The sequence below is a fragment of the Panthera pardus genome, unplaced genomic scaffold (genome assembly GCF_024362965.1).
Source record: "Panthera pardus isolate Hobbes unplaced genomic scaffold, ASM2436296v1 HiC_scaffold_3, whole genome shotgun sequence".
NCBI lineage: Eukaryota > Metazoa > Chordata > Mammalia > Carnivora > Felidae > Panthera > Panthera pardus.
In genome coordinates, this window is record NW_026526876.1 from 50,178,066 (window position 1) to 50,203,071 (window position 25,006).

Below are 25,006 nucleotides of genomic sequence, written 5' to 3' on the forward strand. Positions count from 1 at the left end.
CACATAGTCTTCCTTCCCTCCCAGAATTAATTGTGTACATCTTGACCACAAGCTTTTGGGAAAGATGACTTTTAAAAAGCTTTGCTTCTGGGGAATACCTGAGTCACAGGTTTGTGCACAGGATTTTGATTGGCTTTGTTGCAGTTAAGGCCTCTGAGTTGGTTTTCTTGCCAAGCAAGCAGTAAGTGCCTTCTGTCAGGAAAACAGAGACATGTTGCCAGCTATTTTGAACAATGTTAGAAATACACTGCAGTGGGAAGGAACTGCCTCTGACTTCTGCCCACTTCTTGAAATATTTTAAGGCTAGCCGTTTGGAAACTTTGTTATCAGTCCCCATTGTAATCACAGGGAGGCAGTTCTTATCCCAAAGCTGAGATTTCAGGAGTGAATAGGTTAGGGGTGGTTTGGGTTTGTTTGTTTTTAATGATCTCTGGTTCTTTGCCCACTTTGCTGGAACTACCAGCCACTTTAAGTAGAATGTGAACCAAGTGATTCTCATTCTTTCATTGTCTGCCTTCTCATTTCTGTCTGCCTGCTGTGCTGTGGTCCTCCCTGGGTTATTCATGTAGTTGAGATTTTCTAATCAGTTGCTGCTATCTGGGTGCTTTATAAAGAAAAGAGACAGCTTCAAATATGCATTTTCCTCTGGGAGAATTCCAGTTCTCCATTTGTTTCTGTGTGTGCCTTTCCTTCCCTTTGTTCTCCAGAACCAGTTGCACAGTTCAAACTGCTGAAATGATCCAGCAGTGAAACCAATCATCAGTACTTATAGATTTTTTTTTTTGGTAACATAGTCTCTTTGTTTTTTTCCTGTTTTTTGGGGTTTTGTTTTTTTTTAAGTAGGCTCCACCAAAGTGGGGCTTGAACTCATGACCCTGAATCAAGACCTGAGCTGAGATTAAGAGTTGGATACTTAACCGACTGAGCCACCCAAGCACCCCTTTTTCCTGTTTTAATTAAGTCATTCCCACCCAAGTCTCAGGAAACAATGTGATAAGATGTTAACATCTTAGAAAAATTACAGAAATGTGTTTTCAGAATTACCAATAATTTCACTGAACCTTCAAGTCATGTTTTTCCTATTGAAGTCATCTTGTTATTAGATAGATAAATGAGATAAGATATACAAAGAGCTTGGAACATGATAAATACTCAGGGTGTGTTAGCTGTTTACTTAGTTTTTTGTGTTGTTGTTGTTTTTGGTATCTCTTTCTGCCTTGAACTGTTGACTACGTAATTCCATTTCTCATATGAAAAAGAGAGTCCGATATAAAACCTGTGTTTGGTTAGAGACATACCTTCTCCCTGATCCTACCTGCCTATTCCACCACACAGGCATGTAAAGTGCATCTCCACCAGCATAGCAGTCTGGAGCCTATCATTCTACAGCAGTGCGTTAGAAAGCAATGGCAGTATATGGGGTATTTCATGGTACTTGGGCTTTTATATGGAACAGCCCTATAAATCAAGAATTCACTTATAGAGAGAGTCTTGCCTAAAAAAAAAAAAAAAAAGGTTTTGTTTTTTTTTTTTTTAAGTTTATTTATTTATTTTTAGAGAGAGCACAGGAGGGACAAAGAGGGAGAGAGAGAATCTCAAGCAGGCTCCATGCTGTCAGCACAGAGCCCACTGTGGGGCTCGAACTCAGGAACCGTGAGATCATGACTTGAGCCGAAATCAAGAGTCAGATGTTCGACCAACTGAACCGCCCAGGTGCCCCTACCTAAAAAAAAATTGAAAACCATTGCCTTAAATCTTGATTCTGATATTATTGATTTTTTTTAATTGTGGGCAGTTGTAAGGAAAAATAAAGGAGTGTTGTTTAATTTTTGAACTTACTAGAAATGAACAAAAAATCCATAGTAGTTAATACTTATTTCTTTATACATAAACTTTAAAAAATGATGCATCCACTCACCTCTTCACATCACCCAGCTAGAACTTATGTTATTTTTATCTCAGACTCAAGGCAGAATGGCCTATATAAAATATTCCTGGTCATTTCCCAGTGATTGAAGTTACCTACATATATAGTACATTTGCCCATAGATTAGATTTTGTTAGATTTTGGTATTTCTTCCTTCTAATCTGAGACTATCTTGAGGGCAGGTAGCAGTGGGATACACAGTAATGAGTCAGGATGGAGTATCCAGAATTTATTTCTATTATCTTATCCAGGGATACCGTATTGACAGTGCATTAGAATTGTACATTGTTCAACTTTTATTGCTTTTACTGGCGAAAGAAATTGATGATTCTAATGAGCCATTGTGTACTGTTTTACTTGATTGGTTCCATTTTTTTTCCTGCCTGAAAATCTAGTTTCAAGGAAGCAGAAGTGGGTTTCAGACTGTTCATGGAGGTACCCTCAGGGACTACTACTGGGAAAGGTAGCTGGAGATAGAATGGGAGAAGAGGTTCAACTACAGTAGATCTAACTTGTCTGTTCCAAATAGGAACATATTTGAAAATAAGGTTTAAAAGTTACTCTAGGATAACATGTAAATCTGTGTTGATTCATTGCCCCCATAGGGTAAACTTGAATTTGTATCACACATCCTTCTGATGAGCAATGATATTCTATTACCTTTTTTGTTTATCAGTATTACAGAGGCTCTAGGCTCTATTTTGGAATGAAGCTCACTATCCTGGAAGATGTGATTGTCATATCTTCTAAATCCTTTGCTGTGAGACTTGGTGTGTTAAGAATTATACTACCTGACCTTTGAATAGCATATTTTATTTTTCAAAGGACACATGTCAGGTCATTATGTTTGCTCTAGAGCCTCTTTCTTCTGTGAATACATTCAGTAATTAAAATAAAACCCACCAAACTCTCAACTTACACAAATTCTAAGGAGATAACAAGTTAACAACTTGTTAAGATAGTTCCAGAATCTACTAAAATCATTAAATTTTAAGTTTCCTTCAGAATCGTAGATTATGGATAAGAAGAATTGTTTAATATAGCATAGTGCTAAGTTAAGTAGTCTTCATATTTTCTTCTAGAGCTGTTAATGGTTGGTCTTTATTTCTTAACTTTAGAGGGTCTTCAGATTATACACTTGTGGGACTTTTTACTTCTGAGTGTTTTTTTAACACATATTTCATTGTTAGATAAGCCAGATTTAGAATTTTGGACTAACACAGAGAAAGTAAACATGTTGGGCGGTTTCAGTGTCTTTCCTACTCGAGGCCTTAGAACCAGACTGTCTGGGTTTGGATACCTGCTCTGCACTTAGCAGCTGTGTGATCTAGGGCAGATTGTTTTGCGTGCATGGTATATAGGGCATATAAGGGAATGGTAGGACATGAGACTGGGAAAATAGGCAGATTCAAGACAGTAAGAGGTTTTATATAATATGCGAGGGTTTGAACTCCAGTGAGTAGATGGGAAGCCACTGAAAAATTATCAACAAGGAAAATACACCTGCGGATTATGCTTAAAAACATTACCCTGAAGGTAATTGAAGGGTAAATGAAGGGTGAATTGAAGGGTAAATGAAGGGTTGAATTAGAATAAGGTAGGAATGGAGTTATTAAAAGAGTACATGAAGTGATCTAGGGGACACAAGATGGCTAAGCTAAAGAATAGGATTAGGGACAAATAGGAAGAGAGAAATTTGAGAGACTGAAGCATTCAGAATAGATAAGACTCACTGACTAGATATGGAGAGACAGGAGGGAGAGTCCCATTGATTTCTGTCTTGGACAGCAGAGTTTGGGGAAGAGGTAGAGTATAAGTTTGTAACTGAAGACATGTGAGTAGAGATATCCAGATAGGGTCTGGAGCTTAAAATAAATATCTGAGTGTGAGATTATATTTTTGATGGTACCCAGAACCATAGGAGTGGCTGAGTTTATAGGAATAAGGCAAGGGGTGAAAAGAAAGATGAGAACAGAACCCTGAAGAACTCTGAACATGGAAAAATTGGCTGGGGAAAGAGAGAACCAGAACTATTATATTGAGGAAACCTTTTGCTGTCTGTTTTCTCCTAATTCCCCATGTCCTTAACATGAGACTAAAGCCAGGAAAGGATTGGAACATGGGTGGCAAAGCAGGCCATAGCTTTGGGGTTGTTAGGCTATTTAGTGGAACTTTTTATTTTATTTTATTTATTTTTTTTTTTAACGTTTATTTATTTTTGAGACAGAGAGAGACAGAGCATGAACAGGGGAGGGGCAGAGAGAGAGGGAGACACAGAATCTGAAACAGGCTCCAGGCTCCGAGCTGTCAGCACAGAGCCCGACGCGGGGCTCGAACTCACGGACTGTGAGATCATGACCTGAGCCGAAGTCAGACACTTAACCGACCAAGCCACCCAGGCGCCCCTAGTGGAACTTTTTAGTACTGAATGCAAAACCATCCCGTAAATAGTTGTTGCTCCCCAACTCAAAACTGCTACTCTGGGAAAATGTCTCTCCTATACGATATTTACATCAGTCTTGTTTTGACATTGTCTACTGAACTTGTGCCTGTGAGGTCATAACTCCAGTCAGTATTCATTTTTATGGCTATTCTAATAGATGCAATGTCTAGCCTGTGTGTCACCAAAGTTCAGACTCCTGTTATATTAAAGCTAGTAATATACCTGACAAGGCATGGCCAAAAGAGGTATTCAGTAAAAAGTACAAGTTGTTATCTGTAGGATATGCCATATAAGATGTGTACACAGGAAAAAAAGAACTTCACTGTAATTTACTGATAAATTCAGTATCCTAGGACATTTTTGTTTCCAAGAGACAAATTTCCTAGACCAGTGTGTGTGGAATAGTAAGCAATATGACGTTCAAAGTTTAGGACAGTTTGGGTAAAAGACTTATTTTTGTCTTGGCTTTATATCTATGTGTATGTCTGTTTGTTTATAGCTCTGAAGATGGCTGTAGTAGATATCTATCATTCCAGGTTAAAGGAGAGACAAAGGCGAAAAAAGTAAGTACAGAAAACCATCCTGCCTTCTTTCAGGTATGGAGTATTGAATACCACATATAGCCCATAAGAACATTCTACCTGTGACTCATCTTGTCACCTTGAGGAAGACACTGATATTCCTTGATCCTTAATTTTTCCATCTGTCAAATGGAGGTAATAATACTTGTCCTTTTTTTGCTTTTTTGCCTCCACCTTCCTTACCTTTTCTTGATGTTATGATGGTCATTGAATAATATGGGTACACTGTTTTTTTGTTTGTTTTGTGGGGGTTTTTTGTGGTTTTTTTTTTGTTTGTTTTTTTTTTTGTTTTTTTTGAGAGACAGAGCAAGTAGGGGAGGGGCAGAAAGAAGGAAAGGGAGAGAATCCCAAGCAGGATCCACACTGTCAGCATGAAGCCTGATGTGGGGCTCAAACCCATGAACCGTGAGATCATGACCTGAGCCGAAACCAAGAGTCAGACACTTAACTGTCTGAGCCACCCAGGCACCCCTAATATGGGTACACTATTTTAAAGAAAACAGGAACAGTTAAATTCAAGTTGTTATCAAATTGTTATGCTTCTTTTAATGCTCTCATTTTTTTTAATGTTTATTTATTTATTTTGAGAGAGAGTGCAAACAGGGTATTGGGGCAGAAAGAGAGAGAGAGAGAGAGAGATTGAGAGAGAGAGAGAGAATATGAATCCTAAGCAGGTTCCATGCTGTTAATGCAGAGCCCAGTACGGGGCTTGATATCACAAACCATGAGATCATGGCCTGAGCTGAAATGAAGAGTCAGACACTTACCCAACAGAGCCACCCAAGTGCTCCTTTAATGCTCCATTCTAATGGCTCATTTTTTTGAGAAGTCTTACTCAGGAGGATTTCAAAACAATTCTGAACAATTTTCAGACACTCTCAAGTTCTTCCTTCTCTTTGCAGCAGAACAAAAAGCATACATTCAGATTGAGAAATTAATAGATCCCAGACAATTTTAGCAGTTAGATTACAGAGACTTTTAACAATTCAGAGAAGGGTATGCAGAGGGTATGAGTGTGAATGCGTGTTGTCATGATGTTACAGAGTAGAAACACAGTGACATCACAACAACAAAAACAGGAATAGGACTTGGGAGGCACTCTTGAGGGACCAAGATGTGACCTAAAGTAAAGCTTATTCTCTGTGTGTTCTGAGAAGTGCTGAAGAAAATTATCCAATTGTTGTGAGAAGCTTCATTACTAGTTATAAATACGTGTGATAGGGCGCCTGGTGGCTCAGTCGGTTGGGCAGCCGACTACAGCTCAGGTCATGATCTCGCGGTCTGTGAGTTTGAGCCCCGCATCGGCCTCTGCTGACAGCTTAGAGCCTGGAGCCTGCTTCCTATTCTGTGTCTCCCTCTCTCTCTGGCCCTTCCCTGCTTGCTCTCTGTCTCTCTCTCTCAAAAATAGTAAACATTAAAAAAATAAATAAATACATGTGATATAAAATGAAAGGTTCCAGACACATGGTTTACTTAAATTCTGTTTTGCTTAAAACACATAATTCAAGCTCAACAGTACTGTAGAACTCAGTGGTTGAGGTTGCTGTTTGATCTTATGTTTTATGGAGACACTTCCATTAAACATGCATGATACTTATTTCAAATAGGTTTAAAGCATTATGTGAATGTACACATGTACGGTTATAAATGTTGAATGTATGATCATGGTGCCATTTTATGGTTTAGCTATTTCCCTTAAATGGCTATTCTCAATTATCAATTCCCTAAATTGAATAGTTTAATTCTTATCACATGGACACAGATTCCCTTCTGTTTCATGCCAAGTTACAGATGTGTTTTTCAGTATTTTTGAGTGTTCATTCATTCATCCAGCATATAGTTATTGAGAGTCTACCATGTCCAAGGAAAGGAAAAATATATGATGGTTGAAAGCCTAAAATTGTGTTAGCAGACTCACTGCCCTTCAGAAACTTGTGAGGAGTGACGTCTTTGAACCTCAATATTCCACCCCATAGTGTTTCAAATGCCTAGTAAAAGCTGCATGTGGAAGAAGTATTAAATGTGAAACTAATTATAATAAACATTATTGTGGTTTTCATCCTAGAATTATAAGAGACCATGGATTAATCAACCTTAGAAAGTTTCAGTGTAAGTATTAGCTGCTTTCTTTATTTTAAAATTTCTTCCAACATTATTGAACAGTTTTGAACAAATCATTTATGGCAGTAGTTCTTAATTCAACTTGCATATTAGCATCAATCCGGAGCCTTTTTTTTTTTTTTTAAGCAATCTTCACACTTAGCATGGGGCTTAATATGTGACCCCAAGATCAAGAGTCACATGACCTACTGACTGAGCCAGCCAGGCGCCCCAGCATATCATGTAGGAAGCTTTAAAAAATTCTCATGCCTGGGTATCAACTCAGACTATTTTTTAAATTTTTTTTTTTTCAACGTTTTTTATTTATTTTTGGGACAGAGAGACAGAGCATGAACGGGGGAGGGGCAGAGAGAGAGGGAGACACAGAATCGGAAACAGGCTCCAGGCTCCGAGCCATCAGCCCAGAGCCTGACGCGGGGCTCGAACTCACGGACCGCGAGATCGTGACCTGGCTGAAGTCGGACGCTTAACCGACTGCGCCACCCAGGCGCCCCTCAACTCAGACTATTAATTCAGAATCTCTGAGGATTAGTGCTAGAACATTTTTTTTTTTTAAATATCTTTAAGGCAGTTCTGTTACATAGTGAGAGTTAAGAATCATTAATATCTGATCAACATTTATATAATTCCTTTTTTTTAAGTAGTATAGTAATTACAGCATGAATATTAATGGGTCATTTTCTGGAACTGGATAGGAACTATATGTTAAACACAACCGTGATCATAAGGTTGTTAAACATTTTTATGGAAAAAGTCAACCCGTATTGTGCATGGTAGTGGACACAGAAGACATTTAGCTCTGTATGATGGTGAGAATGAAACTATAATGATTTTTAAGTGAATGTTCACTTTGATGTTACTGTTTTAAATATTGAAGTTACCTAGGCTGAGCAGAAAGAGTCCCTGTACTTTTTCTTCTTCTACACTGCAGTTTGTTCAGCAAATAAGAATTATGATCTGATAATTACAACATTTTTATAGAAATGTTTATAATACTCATATGTATTCTTTTTTGTAAAAGTACCTGATGATTATTGTGCTTTGTATCCTAGTTGATAGAATTTTATAGGGCTTGACACTCTGTGCCATTATAGGGTGCAGGTCAGCCAGTCATGGGTTAAATGTTTTTGTGATCATAATGTGACATTTTTTTTCACTTTCTGTTACACTTTTTCAAGTGATTGTGGTGTTTTGAGGATGTCACTCTTAATAGTTAAGTAATAGGCTTATCTTTTATTATTAGATATTTAGTTTTTTAAATCATCATACATAATTCTCTGGTGCATTTGTGAATAAAGCTTTATATATATTTAGAATTTTTTAATGTTTATTTATTTTGAGAGAGAGAGTAAGCGAGGGAGGGTCAGGGAGAGAGAGAGAGAGAGAGACAGACAGAGAGAGAGAGAATCCCAAACAGGCTCCCTGCTGTCAGCGCGGAGCCCAGTGCAGGGCTCGAGCTCACAAACCGTGAGATCATGATCTGAGCCAAAATCAAGAGTCGGAAGTTTAGGGGTGCCTGGGTGGCTCCGTCGGTTGGGTGTCTGACTTCGTCCCAGGTCACGATCTCACTGTCCATGAGTTCGAGCCCCATGTCAGGCTCTGTGCTGACAGCTCGGAGCCCGGAGCGTGCTTCGGATTCTGTGTCTCCCTCTCTCTGCCCCTCCCCCGCTCATGCTCTGTCTCTCTCTCTGTCAAAAATAAATAAACATTAAAAAAAAATTTTTTTTTAAGAGTCGGAAGTTTAATCGACAGAGCCACTCACGTGTCCCATAGAATTTTTTTAAGGTGGATTCCCAGAAGTGGAGTTAGTAGGTCAAAGAATATGATCATTAAAAATGCTTGACATGTGCTGCCAGATTGCTTTCCAAAAAATGGTTGTATCAATTTATATTCCTTGCCTGTTTAACCTCATTGAGAACTGTGGGTTTGCAAAAATAACTCACAATCAGATTTTCATTGCCCTTTTTATAGACAATAATTGGTCATATTCTTGTAGCTACAGTAGTGGGTTCCTGTGTCTGAATGCCTGGGTTTTCAATAGCAGGTCAATAGGATTTTGACCTTTACTCATAGTAGAACTTGACTCATGTAAATTCTGTTCTCAGCTGGTAAACACAGGTCAGTTTAGCTTGATTATTCTTTTAACTGTACGTGTAGAGCTGAGAGGAGGCTCTGTTGCTTCTGAGAAAAAAGCAGCATGTGCAATGTGATTTCAGAGTTTTCAACTACCATTATAGTGAGTGTATGTGACCTTCATATCGTAGGCAGAGGGTTTTTCCATCAAATTTAAAATTTTTACTCCAAATTTTTCTGTACTATCCCTGCAGGGTTTTTTTTTTGCTTTTGGTTTTGGGAGTTTTTTGGTAGTGAAAATAATCTGTGGCTGCCCATCAAATCAGCACCTGGAATTTGTGGATAAGAGTGTCTCCTATAAGGGAAGAGATGGAGCTGAAAAGAGACTCAATTTCAATAACGATCTTAACTGAAAGCCTGTATCTATAGTGGAAAAGTACGCAGAATTAGTTTAGTTACTGATCAGCTCATCTAATCAGTAGTTACTAATTCATCTAATCACCTGGTTTTGGTGTAGTTCTTCTGATGGAAATGACCAAGTAGCAGTTCCTGGCACTTCCAACCTACCACTTAATTGTTCGTAGGTTTTACTCCCCATCCTCTTCACTGATACTTCTTTTTATTAGAAATTTGGTCATTAGTGATCCTCAGAGTTAACTACCTGAGGATCAGGAACCTGTATACACAGGATGCTATGACCATTTACTTGGATGATAATTCTCAAAATATAACTTCATTAGAAAGAGAGCACACATTTTTTCTAGGCTAACCTACCTCTTCTACATGCACTTCCCTTGTTTTCCTGTGGTAGTTCATTCCAAAATTCTGCCCAACATTGTTCCTAAGAATGCATGATCTGCCTTTAATTGTCTTTCCCATTACTGCCAGCAGTCCCTGCCCCTGTACAGATTAACAGACTGAGGTGCGGAGGTCACCTGGGTGCTCAGTAATGCAGATGACCTTCAATTCTCCAGTGATAACCGCATCCCTGTGTGATAGTCACTGTGATGCTGTTATCATTATGATTAATGTTTTGCATTCTTGGCTTTCCTGTTTGCTTCCTGTCATGGGTAAATTAGTCATGTGAGGTTAGGCATAGTATCCTTCCATTTGACTTCTAGTAAAAGAAACACAGACTCTAACTTAGAGATTTTTATATTCTCTATGGCATGGTTGTGTTTTATTTTCTCTGTAGTAATGGAACGGCGGTATCCCAAGGAAGTCCAAGACCTTTATGAAACAATGAGGCGATTTGCAAGGATAGTGGGGCCAGTGGAACATGACAAGTTCATTGAAAGCCATGCATGTAGGTGCTTTTTGAACTTTGTGCAAGTATTTGTGTGTTTGTGTATGTGTGTGTTTATATAAATAGAGATAATGGTATGTTTTAGGTGAAGTTCTATGAATAAATAATAAATAAATGAATATTTTTATCTTTTCTTCCCCTTTATTACCTTGAAATGACTTGGGGGTGGGACAAAAGAGGTTAAAAGCCTGGAAGCTTTCTTTTTTCCCCAGATAAACAGTAGTTTTATAGTCTCTCCCCTGACTTTTTATTATGGGAGTTTTCAAATATATATAACAGTAGGTCTGACAGTGTAATGAACCCCCATGTATCCATCACTCAGCTTCAGCAATTAACACATCCAGTTTCATTTCTATTACCCCCTCTTCTCCCGTGCTCAACTGGATTATTTTGAAGCAAATCCAAGACATCATATCATTTTATTCATAAATACGTTAGCATTAAGAGTAGTTTTTAAAATGGGGACAAGATTTGGATGACTCATGGAGGTAGTACTTCCATCATTCTCTCTCTCTTTTTTAATGTATTTATTTTTAATGTTTATTTGGTCTTGAGAGAGAGAGAGAGAGAGAGAGAGAGAGAGACAGAGCATGAGCAGGGGAGGGTCAGAGAGAGAGGGAGACACACAACCCGAAGTAGGCTCCAGGCTCTGAGCTGTCAGCACAGAGCCCAGTGCGGGGCTCGAACCCGTAAGCTATAAGATCATGACCTGAGCTGAAGTCTGATGCTTAACCGACTGAACCACCCAGGTACCCCTCCCCTCCCCCTCTCTTTCCCTTTTCTAATTAAAAACAATATTTTTTTTATTTCCTTAAGTAATCTCTGTGCCCAACATGGGGCTCGAACTCACAACCCTGAGCTCAAGAGTGTCATGCTCTACCGACCGAGCCAACCCAGTACTTCCATCATTCTCTTGCCTATCTTTCTGAGAGACCTTTGCCCAGTTACTATTTGATTTTTCACTATAAAAAAATTGAAGTTGTTAAGGCAGTAAGGCCTACACTTTAAAATAATCTGGACTGGGCAGCTTAGTCTGTATGTTTCATTGTGAGATTTATGTATTTGACCCTCAAATTTAGGGAAAATGCTTTACCAAGACTCTTATCCTGTTCTCATCATGCAATTATTTGTTGCATGGCATTATAGGCATTTATCTGAGCCTGGGTGGTTGTCCTCATCAAACACCCTGTTTGGTTGGCATTCTTTGTGTGGTTTGCACTAGGTGACTGATCCTTTACTTCCTGTCCCAGTTTGTGCCATCCCTGGTTCATGTGTCACTCCAAAGAACTACACCCCATGAATTGTCTGGGCTCTTCCTTCATCCTCTGTTTCAAAGCACCCAAATTTGAATGTTCTATCACATAATAACGCAAGCAATACAACCTGATCTGTCCACTCAGAGGAAGCAGAAATCTTTGGTTTATGGAAAACAATGCTCTTTTGTTCCTATAGGAGAAAAGCTGTAAAGAAGCTATCTGGGACTTGAGCACAGAGCTTTTGTCCTTTGCTTATAAAAGGGCCACATCAAGTAATAGCAGAGATAGCTTTTATAAAAGAATTTGGTTATTTGGATAGATAAATAGAGGATAAACAGAGCAAGGAAACTTAGTTGTTTAAAAAAATTAATTCGTTACTTCTGTAGCTAATGAATTCAGCCAGTTCATTGTACCACCTTCTGGGAGACGTTTCCAGCTGCTTTCTCCAGCTGGAGATGGTAGCCAAAAGATAGCTAGAGTAGGTTTTTCTGAGCTCTTGGGTAACATTTCTTTTTTTTTTTTAAGTTTATTTATTTATTTTGAGGGAGAGAGAGTGTGAGTAGGGGAGGGGAGAGAGAGAGGGAGAGGGAATCCCAAGCAGGCTCCACACTGTCAGCACAGAGCCTGATATGGAGCTCAAACTCATGAACCATGAGATCACGACCTGAGCTGAAATCAAGAGTTGGATGCTTAACCAACTGAGCCACCCAGGCACCCCTCTTGGGTAAAATTTCTAATGAAATGTCATCATTATATAGGATTTCCCAAATGTAATTGCCCAGTCTTTTATATAAGACAGAATTACTGAAAATACTCAAAAGCAGAAGTATTCCTCTTAATGTTGATTTTGGCTTTCCAATTTTTCTCCTTCATTCTTTTGGGATAAACAGTGGAATTTGAACTCCGAAGGGAGATCAAGAGGCTCCAGGAATACAGAACAGCAGGCATTACCAATTTTTGTAGTAAGTATGCTTAAGTTACACATTATATCAGTGGGCAAGTGTCTTCTTAGAATTTTTTTTTTTTTTTTTTTGAGAAAAAGAGAGGGAAAGAAAGAGAATGTGAGTGGGGGAGGGGCAGAGAGAGAGAGAGGGAGAGTAAGAGAGAATGCCAAGCAGGCTCCATGTCCACTGCAGAGCCCAATGCAGGGCTCTATCTTACAACCATGAGATCATGACCTGAGCTGAAGTCAAGAGTCAGATGCTCAGCCAGCTAACCCACCCAGGTTTCCCTGCAAGTGTCTTCTAAACACATAAAGGAAGTCTCTGAGGCTTTGTGGATTTTTTTTTTTTTTTTGGCTTTGTGAATTTTTTTAAAACAAGTTTTCCTTTTTTGAAATGAGTTTTTGATCTTTCCAGTAAAGTTTCATGTGTATAATCCTTATAAATACCCTTATATGGTTATCTCAGGTAAAATAAAAGTGACAACACAAAAGAGAGGTGCTGTTTTAGATGTGGGATTCTGCTATGGCCTCTAAGAAAAGGATTTTATATTCTGAATTTTAGCCTCAACCTTTTAAAATTTTGTGAATGCATGGTCTGATCATTTGTATTAACCAAGCTTCAAATGGTTCTACATGCTTGCATCCCAGTTCTTTGAGGTGGTAATAATACTTATATTAATAGCAGCCAACATCTTTCACCATGCACCAGGCCCTACACTATGATTCTTATAACAGACTTATGAGATCGGCACTGTTATTTCCATGTAATGAAGAAACAGATTTAAAGTGGTTAAAGATGGGAATGCAAGCTGGTGCAGCCACTCTGGAAAACAGTATGGAAGTTCCTCAAAAAACTAAAAATAGAACTACCCTACAACCCAGCAATTTGCACTACTAGGCATTTATCCACGGGATACAGGTGTACTGTTTTGAAGGGACACATGCACCCCCATGTTTATAGCAGCACTATCAACAACACCCAAAGTATGGAAAGAGCCCAAATGTCCATCGATGGATGAATGGATAAAGAAGATGTGGTGTGTGTGTATATATATATATATATATGTATGTATATACACATACATACAATGGAGTATTACTTGGCAATCAAAAAGAATGAAATCTTGCCATTTGCAACTACGTGGATGGAACTGGAGGGTATTATGCTAAGTGAAATTAGAGAAAGACAAATCATATGACTTCACTCATATGAGGACTTTAAGAAACAAAACAGATGAACATAAGGGGAGGGAAGAAAATAATATGAAAACGGGAGGGGGACAAAACAGAAGAGACTCATAAATATGGAAAACAAACGGGGTTACTGGAGGGGTTGTGGGAGGGGGGATGGTCTAAATGGGTAAGGGGCACAAAGGAATCTACTCCTGAAATCATTGTTGCACTATATGCTAACTAATTTGAATGTAAATTTTAAAAAATAATAAAATAATAAAGTGGTTAAAGAGGTAGTTGTAGTAGACCCAGGTCATAAGAGAAGGCAGTGGATTACAGTAGTTAAAAGCTTAAGGTCTAGACTTGGGCCAGTTGGGTTTGGATTCTGGCTCTCTTGTTTACCAGATTTGTAACTCTGTTTAGATTTCAGTTTTCCAAGTCTCTTAGAGCTAATAAGGTTAAATTAAAATAATGCATAAACACATAGCACAGTACCTGGCTCAAATGCTCAATAAATGGCAGTTTCTGTTGTTTTATTGGAAAGATCTTTAACATTCCCTCCTTCCTGTTGGTTGAAAGCTACTGCCCACTTCCCATAAGAAGTAGCCTTATTGGGTGTAAATTCAGCCTCGTGTAATGGTTCTTTATTTTTAACAACAGAAACCATTTCAAAATGGAATTTTATGTAGAGCCTAGTCTATAAATAAGATGAAAGTGAAACTACTTTGAATTCCGGTGGTACAGGTCATGTATGGAACCCAGGACCACCAGTATGTGGTGGTGTCTTTGCTCTTTACAGTAACCCCTGAAATATTTTCATGATATCCTGGGCTTTATGGAATATGGTTTGGAACTTTGGAATCTGTACAGCTTTTTTAACGTGTAGAAAACACCACACAGCTTTTGTTTGACAAGATGTACATAAGAGACACTGATACCAAGTTTTGATTACCCAATATTGATTGCCTCTGGGAAAGAAGGGAAAGAAATAGTGCTAATCAATGAGGACTTATTTTTATTTGTAATTTTAATTGGTTTTTAAAGCAGTATGCTTAATAGCCCTTGTGTAACTTCGGAAAACATATAGATAGAAAAAATACAACAGGATGCAAATATGATAGTATTTTAAGTTACTCTTTGGAAGTGGGATATATGAGTGACTCTTTCTTTCTTTGTACTTCTCTGTTTTGCAGGTTTTTGCCCCCATATTTCTCTTTCTTTTTTTCTTTAAGATTTTATTTTTAAGTAATCTCTACACCTGACATGGGGCTGGAACTTACAGCCCCAAGGTCAAGAGTTGCGTGTTCCACCGAGTGAGCCAGCCAGGTGCCCCTGCCCCCAAACTTCTTTCCATTTCTTTCCTTTCCTTTTCTTTTTCTTCTCTTTTCTTTTTTCTTTTCTTCGCTTTTTTCTTTCCTTTCCTTTTATTTTCTTTTCCTTTTTTTAATGTTTATTTATTGATTTTGAGAGAGACAGAGTGTGAGTGGAGAAGGGACATAGAGAGAGACGCAGAATCCAAAGCAGGCTCAAGACTCTGAGCTGTCAGCACAGAGCCCAGTGTGGGACTCAAACCTATAAACCAAAAGATCATGACCTGAGCTAAAGTCAGACACTTAACCAGTTGAGCCACCCAGGCACCCCCCTGTCCACAGATTTCTTAAAGCTAGAAAAAGAATAAAAATATTAATCATTTCTTGTCAAAAAAGGGATTTCAAACTGAGGGAACTCACGTTGCCCTTAGAACAATAATTGTGGAAGCAGTTTTGCAAAGGAAACCAAATAAAGGCAAACTGCTTGCTGGTCAGTTTGGAAGCCCTTCAGTTAGTTCTGCATTGTCATTGCAATTATGTGTCATCTACACCTTCAGGTGCCAGAACCTATGATCACCTCAAGAAGACACGAGAGGAGGAGCGCCTTAAACGCACCATGCTCTCCGAAGTTCTCCAGTACATCCAGGACAGTAGTGCTTGCCAGCAGTGGCTCCGCCGGCAAGCTGACATGTGAGTAATTAGTCCAGGAAGAAGGAGCATCTTCTTGGATGCTTTGGCTTTTACTTGTAGTTTCAGACATTTCCGTGGGTACCCCACCCACATGGCAGAAGAGTAATAATTGGGTAGCTAGAAAAACTCAGAAAATTTTAGCAGTCTATCTCAGAACTGTGGTACTGACTGTTTTGAGGAACATAGCTGCCCCCCCCTACTTTGCTACTTTGATCTTATTTTTAAAAATTAGAAAATTCCTCCATCCATGCCTCCTCTCTCCCCCATATCTACTGGAATGATTTCCATTGGTGAATCATGTCCTTGTCCTTTCCCTGTGATTGGTCTCCATTATGTTCCAGACTAAGAGGTCTTCTTAACAAATCCAAGTAATTTCTTACACCCCACGGAACAGATTTCCCTTAGTACAGTATTTTCCCTGTTTAGTATAGTAGGATATCCTGTAAAACAGTGAAGTCTGTCTCATTACATCCCTTTAAAGTAACCAACCTAATAAATGGCACCCAGCCCACATGGGCTTTTGGAAATTGCCGTCTTTGGTGTGACATTAGTTAAATTCCTCTTCTTTGTTCTAGTGATTCTGGCCTGAGCCCTTCTATTCCGATGGCTTCGAATTCAGGTAATTATTTTTCCAGGCTGGAGCAAGACTTGATTGTGAAGTTTTCATTCTAGGGATTCACCCAGTAGTCCCTTCCCCCTTTCTGTGAGCAGTGTGCTTAGGCAGAGGAATGGTAAGTGTTATCGCAGTTTGTAAACATTAGCAAGTTTCAGTCTTTTCAGGGTTTGAGTACAGAGACAAGGGAAGAAAGAGCTCCAGAGAGGTGTTTTCTTTATTTTACCAATGCTCATGAGCAGTTCATTTGCTGCAGTTGTACCTACCACAGCTTTTGAGATTTGTCCCACAGTGGGTAAATTAAAGGCTTTGTATCCTGAGCAGAAATTCAAGGATTTCTTAATAATTTGGAGACTTGAGGTATTTGTTTGTTATCTTTACCTCTTTGGGTGTGTCCTCTATTTTGGGGTTAGTTGACAGAGCAAGATTAAACCATATGATAATCTGGTAATCCTTTGTTCTTGGTAATCAGTGAATGGTAATTTGGAGTGGAATAAGTTCTAGACTTCTGATCCAAAATTGTGGTGTTTGTTTGCCAGTTCTCTTGGTGGTTATTCTCACCCATGCTCCATATGCTATATTTGCCACTTTCCCTTATTAGAGCACACAGACCATGCTACTGTGGAGCCTGAGCTGGTCAGAAAGATGATGCACCTGCACTTTTACCACGCTTGAAACAGTAGACCTTTGATCCCATTTAAAGTCTCTCAGGTTCAGGGTCTAGACCAGGCTCAGAGAAGGCTACTTTAGGAATACTTTTTAAAAAATTTATTCCTTTGTTTCAGGTGATTATTTCTTAATACTTAGAAAAGAGAGCCTTTTTAGAGAGTAGTCAGGACAGCTGAATCCAACTTTTATTTTACAAATTTCATACTTCTAATCCTGTCCCCTGAATCTACATACAGAAATACAAACAGCAATAATGTGACACGATAATAACTAATAATTTGGCATTTGTGTTTTCTGAAGCATTTATTCTGTACTGATTTATTCTTTGTTGCTTCCAAGGCTGGTGTTAGCCTTTCTCACCCCCTATTTTAGGTTGAGGAGACTCCTTGCTCCTCTTCATGTTCTCAGTTGGTCCTAAGGCAGTGCAAAGTAGAAAGTCTGGATCATTAATTACAACCTAGCCTCTGGTAACTTTGTTGAGGTACTAAATGATTTTAGTCTCCCTTTTTTAGTGTTTAGGGTAAGTCTAGACCTGTTGGTTATGGAGAACCCCTTATCCCATTGTTGATCCTATAGAGAAGCCTGTTTTCTAGCAGAGCAGCCTATAACAGTCCCTCCTCTCTCTCCCCACCTCTTAAAAGTCAACACCAATAAAACTTTTCTTTTGCCTAACCCAGCCCATCTATCTCCCCACTAATCCTAAATATACATTCAAAACAAAACCAAAAACTTTTGTCCATCAAACTTCCCATCCTGAGCAGTGACCTCATACTTGGGTTTCTTTCCCCATGTGTGAGTTCACCTCAGCTTCTAGTTTGCCATATAATGGCTCATTGTTCCTCTGTGTGTATCTTTCAGGTAAACAGGACTACTTTGGAAGGAACAGATATTCCCTCACATAATAAATAAGAAGGGCCTTTTGCTGGCCTAACAGTCTGCCTTTGATCTGAAGGCAAATGGTACTTGGTTAATTACCATGTTTGCCTTGTACTCCTGGCAGAGTAGTGAGGATTAGGAAATGTCTCTCCTGCAGAGTTGTTATTTCCATTCATCAGCTGTCAAGTGAGGCAGCATATGACCTTTTTTAACTGGATAACATCTGGGCTTTAGATTTTAGAATCTCCTACTGGGTTAGGAAGAATAGTCATATTTGATGTTTAGGTATATGTAATTGTGTATTTTAGCAGAGCAAAGGGCATGTGAATTACCATTTATATTTTCAGGTGAACGTTGGGGTGCCTGTGTTGCACACCAGACTGAGGCTGGAGGTATTGGGGAGAGATTTCTTACAGCTGGACATAGTGATCTTGTACCTAAGTGGCCTGGCTGTAGTGGACTTTGCTACTTTACACTTGAGGAATTGGCACTCCTATAAAATACATACCTTTTTCTGTGTCTGTAGGTAGACGAAGTGCACCACCCTTGAACCTCACTGGCCTCCCTGGCACAGAGAAGCTGAATGAAAAAGAAAAGGAGGTAACAAAAAGAAGGGGGCTAAAGGAAAGAGAGTAGAGTTGATTATTCATTGAATTGTCATTAAAACACATTATAGGATCCAACCCGTTTGGCTCTGCTCACGTGACATACATGTATAGCTGTAGTCTGTCCTACAATTTAAAGAGCTGAAGAGCTAATCTCAGCAAGTTTCAGAGAATTCCTTTCCTTAGCACCCTACCATTCGAAGACCATATGATATATAAATCTAATCAATGCAGCCATCATTTATTGAGGATTACCATGTACCAGATACTTTACTAAGTGCTTCATGTGAATGAAATTAATTTTTTATAAATCTAAAATAACTCCTATATGAAAATGTTTATTTCCTATTAGAATGGTCACTTAGATAAGTCCTACACTTATTCAAATAATTGTCTCCATAGCATGTATATAAGCCGTAAAGAAAGGGCTGCATCATCATATATAATCACATACAAATTTTGATTAAAAATGCCATGTCCTACTTTTGTTTTCCACTATAATCATCAGACTCGTCTTCATATTACTTTTGGTTGTCTTAAAAATTTAAATCCAGCCTCAAAAGAGTCCTCCTCTAGTATTTTCAAAAAAAATGTGCACAGTGCTGAAGTCCATTCCAAAAGAGGAGTTCCTCTTTTGCTCCTCATGTGCTCCTCTTCCAGTTCCCAAGATCAGTCTCCCCATCTGCCACTCCAGACAAGTGAGGAAGAGTCATGGAGTAGGTAGGGGCTGTTAGTCTTTTAATTTATCCCCCAGGAACAGTAAAGATTAGTTTGGGAGTAGACAGAAGTGTTTGTTATATTTAAGTATTGCTGAAGAAGGTCACAGGCCATTCTGAGTCAAGTATTGAATGGCCTGGGGTTTCAAGCAGTTTTTATCCTTACCCACAAACGGTGACCTCACACTGCTCATTGTCATGAGATGCTGTGGCAGGTGAACTGGAATGGAGCCAGCTTTCTAGATTTTCAGCAGCTGAAATAGCCTCTTCGCAAGGTCTCTATATTTCCTCCTCCTCCAAAGTAGGAAATATAATCACAAAAGCAGGGACAACTACTTTATGCTGATACTAAAAATAATGTGATTCACACTTGGGAATCCAAGTATCTGCACCCCCGCCCCTACTGTGCCTTGTGGCTCTTCCTTGACTGGCTGTGTTGGAATGTGCTGGGCCAAGAGTTGTGTGGACCCAGGCTGCTCCTCTGGACACAAACTTGGAACTCCTTGACAAACCCAGGTGAGCCAGCTGACAGGTACTAAAGGCTCTCCCAGCATCATACTCTGGTTTTCTCTTCCTGAGTGTCTGTCGTTAGGGAGTATTCTCTCCAAGGAAGAGACTAAATGGAATGTGGTCCGGCCACCCAGCAGCTCCTATAAATAGTTGGAGGTTGATGTCACTTTTTAAATTTTATTTTGGCTATACCTACTGGATTAAATTACGAGAATGACAGATGTTAATGTTTATTAAATTTGCCGTGTCTTGCAGCTCTGTCAGATGGTGAGGTTGGTCCCAGGAGCCTATTTAGAATACAAATCTGCTCTATTGAACGAATGTAACAAGCAAGGAGGCTTGAGACTGGCACAGGCAAGAGCACTCATCAAGATAGATGTGAACAAAACGCGGAAAATCTATGATTTCCTCATCCGAGAAGGATACATCACTAAAGCCTGAGGCTCTGAGGGCTTGCAATCAGAAATCACAAGTTTGGAATGTGTGGGCCAAAGGACAGTACGGGCATTCTGGAGAGTTTCATTTCTGAGCTGAATTCTCATTGTAAAAAGAGGGGAAGGACAAAGGAAACCTTAAGTTGTATTAATACCTACTTTTTTCTCTGCCCTGCTTTAAAACACTCCTGTTGTTGGTATTGTGCTGCAGAGTTATGTGCTAGATAAGCTATTATTAAATGTGAGTGGGCATTTATTCCTAACACCTCTTGTAGCTAAAACAAGAACCATAGTACCTCACATCAGAGTGTTGGTAGAAATAGAAATGAACCAGTCTTTAGTCCCAGGAGTCCAGCTCAGATCTTTGTACTTGGGAGGTTGGTTTTCTGATTATCTGTTTCACCTTCAAACATTACAGAAAGATTTAAAATAAAGAGAAAGGTTATGGAGCATGAGAAAGCTTTCTCTTCTGAAGATTTCTTAAGCTGACATCTTCTGTTTATGAGCAAAGGGAAGGAAAATTTCCCCGTGATGGTCTTGTCCCAAACTACATCTTTCCCTTTAATGTCTGGCTTTGTACATTGCTGTCTGACTGTCTAATCTGCAGTAGACTTTTGAGGAGGTGGCACCGGATGTTAAAATGTCTCTGTTATTTTTAGAATTAATGGATTAAAATGTTTTGCTACTTAATTTGTGGGTGTGTCAAATATTCTGGTAACTAAAGCACACTTAGGGTGTTGAATGCCTGCCTCATCACGCTGCACTGTCTCTGCTAACATGTGTGTCCCGGAGTCACCCTGGTCTTACTGTGGGTTTCCCAGGATACCAAGCCCTTGAGGATGGAGATGACACAACTAACCTCAGCATTTGCTTGGATTGAGACCTGAGCCCTGATTTCTCAATGGTGACAGGCTAGCCTGCAATAAAAGCTACTTTTAAAACAAAAGTAAAGCAGTTTCATATATGAGACTCACTAGATATGAGGGTGAGTAGCCCCACCATATGTGAAACGATCCTCAAACCTTCCTACAAAATAAGCCAAACGCAGAGTCATGGTTATTCCATTTCTGCTAGAAGCAAAGCTGTATATAGAAAGAATTTCAGAATCTGCACAAATAGCCTTCAGTAGCTCACTGATTCCTTAGTTCTTTCAGCGTTCAACATGTCTAATTAAAATATATACTTTGGTGGAAGTATTTGCTCAAACTTTTTGACTGATACAAATATGCATGCAGCTTGCTGATAGACTTATCTAGGGGGTTATAAATGAAAAGGAAACTCTTGGGGCACCTGGGTGGCTCATCGGTTAGGCGGCCGACTTCGGCTCGGGTCATGGTCTCGCGGTCCGTGGGTTCGAGCCCCGTATCGGGCTCTGTGCTGACAGCTCAGAGCCTGCAGCCTGTTTCAGATTCTGTGTCTCCCTCTCTCTGACCCTCCCCCGTTCATGCTCTGTCTCAAAAATAAATAAACGTTAAAAAAAAAAAAAAAGGAAACTCTTAGGATCAGAGGAAATTGGAATAAAAGACTTCAATCTGAAAAAGGGTGGCTTGTGGAAATGCTCCCTTTTTTTTGCATTGTCATATCTCTTAGAAAATGTACGCTTCTACCACCATCACCCCTACTTGGTTATAAAGGGATTGCCTCTTGTTCCTGAAAACTAATTCCTCTTCTAAAGTGGGGGGTGCATTAGACATGGATGTCAAGTGATGTCTGTTGTAGTCCCAAGAGTCCTTAGTCTTGATTAAGGAAGGCTTCCTGAGAGAGGTGAGCTCTTGAAGCAATGAAACAATCGAGAAGAGAGAAAACGGCAGATGGAAGTGGGAGACTGTTCCAGACATGGTGGGTGGAGGACGATGTGGAGGCAGCAGTAGGAGTGAGGAAGATAGTACCAAGAGGTGTAGTTGGCTAGGACATGGGGGCAGCTGTAGTAGTTAGGAGTGGGAGATGGGAGGACAGTCTTGTAGAAACCTTGGGACCAGTCAACTCTGAAAAAACTGGGGAATCAGTTGATTTGATGAGGAAAATGGCAGAGTTGAAAATAGTGATAATAAAATAAGGCTGTGATTTCAAATGACTGGATTTTAGAAAGTAGGATTATTACTGTGGTTAAGGTTTCTCAAGGATCAAGCCATATTTGGGGTAAAGGGTACTCTTCAGTCACTGCATCACCATCTTTGTGCATTTATAACAGAAAAGCACTTGCTGATATTTGATGTGGCTGGCTTAAGTACATTATTTTCTTCCATGTTCGTATCACCAAAGGAAGGCCTTTCTTGTTCTTAAAAATTCAGAGCTATTCAAAGTATATTCCATCCTTCCCCTTTGCTGCTAGATGGAGTTGGCCTTAAACCAGCTACACTAATCCAGGTCTCTCTTAGGCCATATCATTACAAAGAGGGAACGTTTACCCTGAAATTCAATGACATCAGTAAAGACCTTTTACTGTTAAGAATTTTTATTGCAATTTAAAGGTTTCTGCTGGAATTCTGTGCATATCCTTCTTTGCCAGTGGTGAGAAATAGAGAATTTCTTCCTATGTCAAGACCCTTCCCATGCTCAAAGATCTAGACTGTCTCTCTTGAGACCAACTAACTCAATGGTTTATCTCTTTTTGGGTTCCAGTTTTTATTCTTTTTAGTCTCTCCCTGCTCCCCAACTCCCCATTTAAATCTGAAGTCAGTTAACCAATCCTTGTTGAGAGGTAAAAACAAGCTTCCAGTTTTCAGTAATGAAACCAGCCTGTGGTTAGCTGAAAAGGGGAGCAAACCAATGACATTCATCAAGAACAACAGAATTCCAGGTGGTAAATCACTCTAGCTTAAGGAAATCTGTAGATATGTAATAAGAGAACTAAACTTTCCAGTGTAAAGAATCAGAGGCCCAAACTGTAAAGAAAAGCTTGGAAAAACTCATTCATAATACTCTTCCACTTGTCTCTGGGCAAGAGAGTGGTACTGTGTTCTAAACAGCATTCTGGAATACTGTCCATCTTTCAGGATATCTTTGTGAGTACCTTCTAGATATACACTGTATTTTTGTTTTGTTGTGGTCTTTTGGGTTTTTTTTTTTTTTTAGAGACAGAGCATGAGTAGGGGCGAAGGGCAGGAGGGGGAGAGAGAGAGAGAGAATCATACTCCACACTCAGCGTGGAGCCCAATGCGGGGCTCAATCCCATGACCCTGGGATCGCGACCTCAGCCAAAATCAAGAGTCAGATGCTCAAATGACTGAGCCACCCGGGCGCCCCTATATTATTGTTAACACAAAAGGCTTTCCCACAACTTCTATGTTTCGTTTGAAGTTTGATTCAGGAGGTACTGATGTAGAAGTTTTGCTTTCCTTTCCAATATACCTAGCCAGATGTGGTTAACCTCTCCCTGATCTGCTGGAAAGGATCATGTCTGGTACAGTGGGGCACTGTGTGGCCTTGTGTAGAAGCTAAGACAAAGAATTTCTCTTCAAGCAGACACAATAACCAGCTCTTGTGAGCACAACATAGTAAGGGAGATTGAGCAGGATCTCCATGTGCAAGCAGAGTCAGAGCAGCCTGGTTAGGGAGTAATGGGCGTGCTGATATTGGCACTTAATTTGGGAGAACAGTAGGGAGCATTTAGTGAGTGTTTTGGAAAGAAGCCTATCCGTGAAGTATGCATCAGAACTTAGTTTGCTGCTTTTGAGTGGTTGGGGGCTAGGGGGTGGGAACACAGGTGAATCATTCCTGAGTAGTCTGGAAGGCCAGTTTCTAAATCTAATGGGAGGGAGTTCTTTTCCTATTCAGTTTTGCCTACTGCCTTGGCTTCTGTCAGGAGTACCTCCGCCCCCAGCAACTGCCTTGATAAGAATATCAAATGCTCTTTGATTTGACTGACCAGGCTTACAAGTCAAGAGACAGGTATTTAAGGGAATGGTGAATGTTTTAACATCTGGCATTAAAATTCCTTTGTCACTATGAGTTACTTGCATGTTATGTATTGTATGCTGGGCCCTCTTCCCTGTTAGGAGTAAGAATAATAAGGAAGGTAAGAATCCAGAAAGTGACCATTAAAAGGTTTAAAACCCCAAACTGAGAGCTACAAAAATTTTTGATTTAATAGATGTACCTCCCTTTGTCTTTGCAAGCCCTGTAGTTACCCTTTGCCGGCCCAGGCTTGTTTCCTGTCTTTCAGGACTGGATAATTAAGTCTGGTGTGCTCATTTTCTACTTTGGAGCACAGGAGGCAGACTTCTGTGGCACCACACTAATTATTTGGTGGAATCAATCTCATTCTTAACCAAGCAACACTTTTTCAGCTTGCTCTGGTTTCCCCTGAGGTCTCAATGTGACAGAAAGCTTCCAGGTACCTTGCTGACAATCCTGCCTTGGTGCAGGTTATGTTGAACAGAAGTAGCATTTTAGGAAGTGTGGAAAGGAGAAGACCTCATAGTTGTTTTAAGAAACCAACATTTTATTAATCAAAGTAAAAATGCTGAAATGCTGTCATCTTATCACCTTCTTCGGTGAACTGACAGCCAAGTGCCAACTCGTGACACTTCTAATGCATCTCTCTTCTTGGAGAGCTGTCTGCCAAGTGTATTCTCTGTTTCTGAAATTGTTTGCAATGACCTAACCTGTTTTCTCCCATTTAACAATGGATAACTCCTGATTTGGATTTCCCCCTCCTATTTAGCACCCTTCATTTAGAGAATTCCTTAAAAACCCAACATTTAATATTTTAAGAAATAAAACATTAATGGAACCTGCACTGTGGAGCTTAATTTTAA

At 39.6% G+C, this 25,006-nt stretch overlaps 1 protein-coding gene across 6 annotated transcripts in view; it reads left to right on the forward strand.

Moving 5' to 3' along the window:
- Positions 1-20,936, forward strand: part of TADA2A (transcriptional adaptor 2A) — a 52,949-nt gene extending 32,013 nt beyond the window's left edge. For 4 of the 6 annotated variants that reach the window (XM_053892381.1, XM_053892382.1, XM_053892384.1 and 1 more), the window contains 8 exons: positions 4,870-4,933; positions 7,017-7,060; positions 10,341-10,451; positions 12,598-12,669; positions 15,691-15,823; positions 16,399-16,442; positions 18,508-18,581; positions 20,068-20,936. In XM_053892381.1, coding sequence (XP_053748356.1) covers positions 4,870-4,933; positions 7,017-7,060; positions 10,341-10,451; positions 12,598-12,669; positions 15,691-15,823; positions 16,399-16,442; positions 18,508-18,581; positions 20,068-20,253 — 728 coding nt within the window. In that variant the 3' untranslated portion in view covers positions 20,254-20,936. The remainder of the gene's footprint in view (positions 1-4,869; positions 4,934-7,016; positions 7,061-10,340; positions 10,452-12,597; positions 12,670-15,690; positions 15,824-16,398; positions 16,443-18,507; positions 18,582-20,067) is intronic. The other 2 variants (XM_053892383.1, XM_053892385.1) reach the window with 2 other exon arrangements.
- The last annotated feature ends 4,070 nt before the right edge of the window (positions 20,937-25,006 follow it).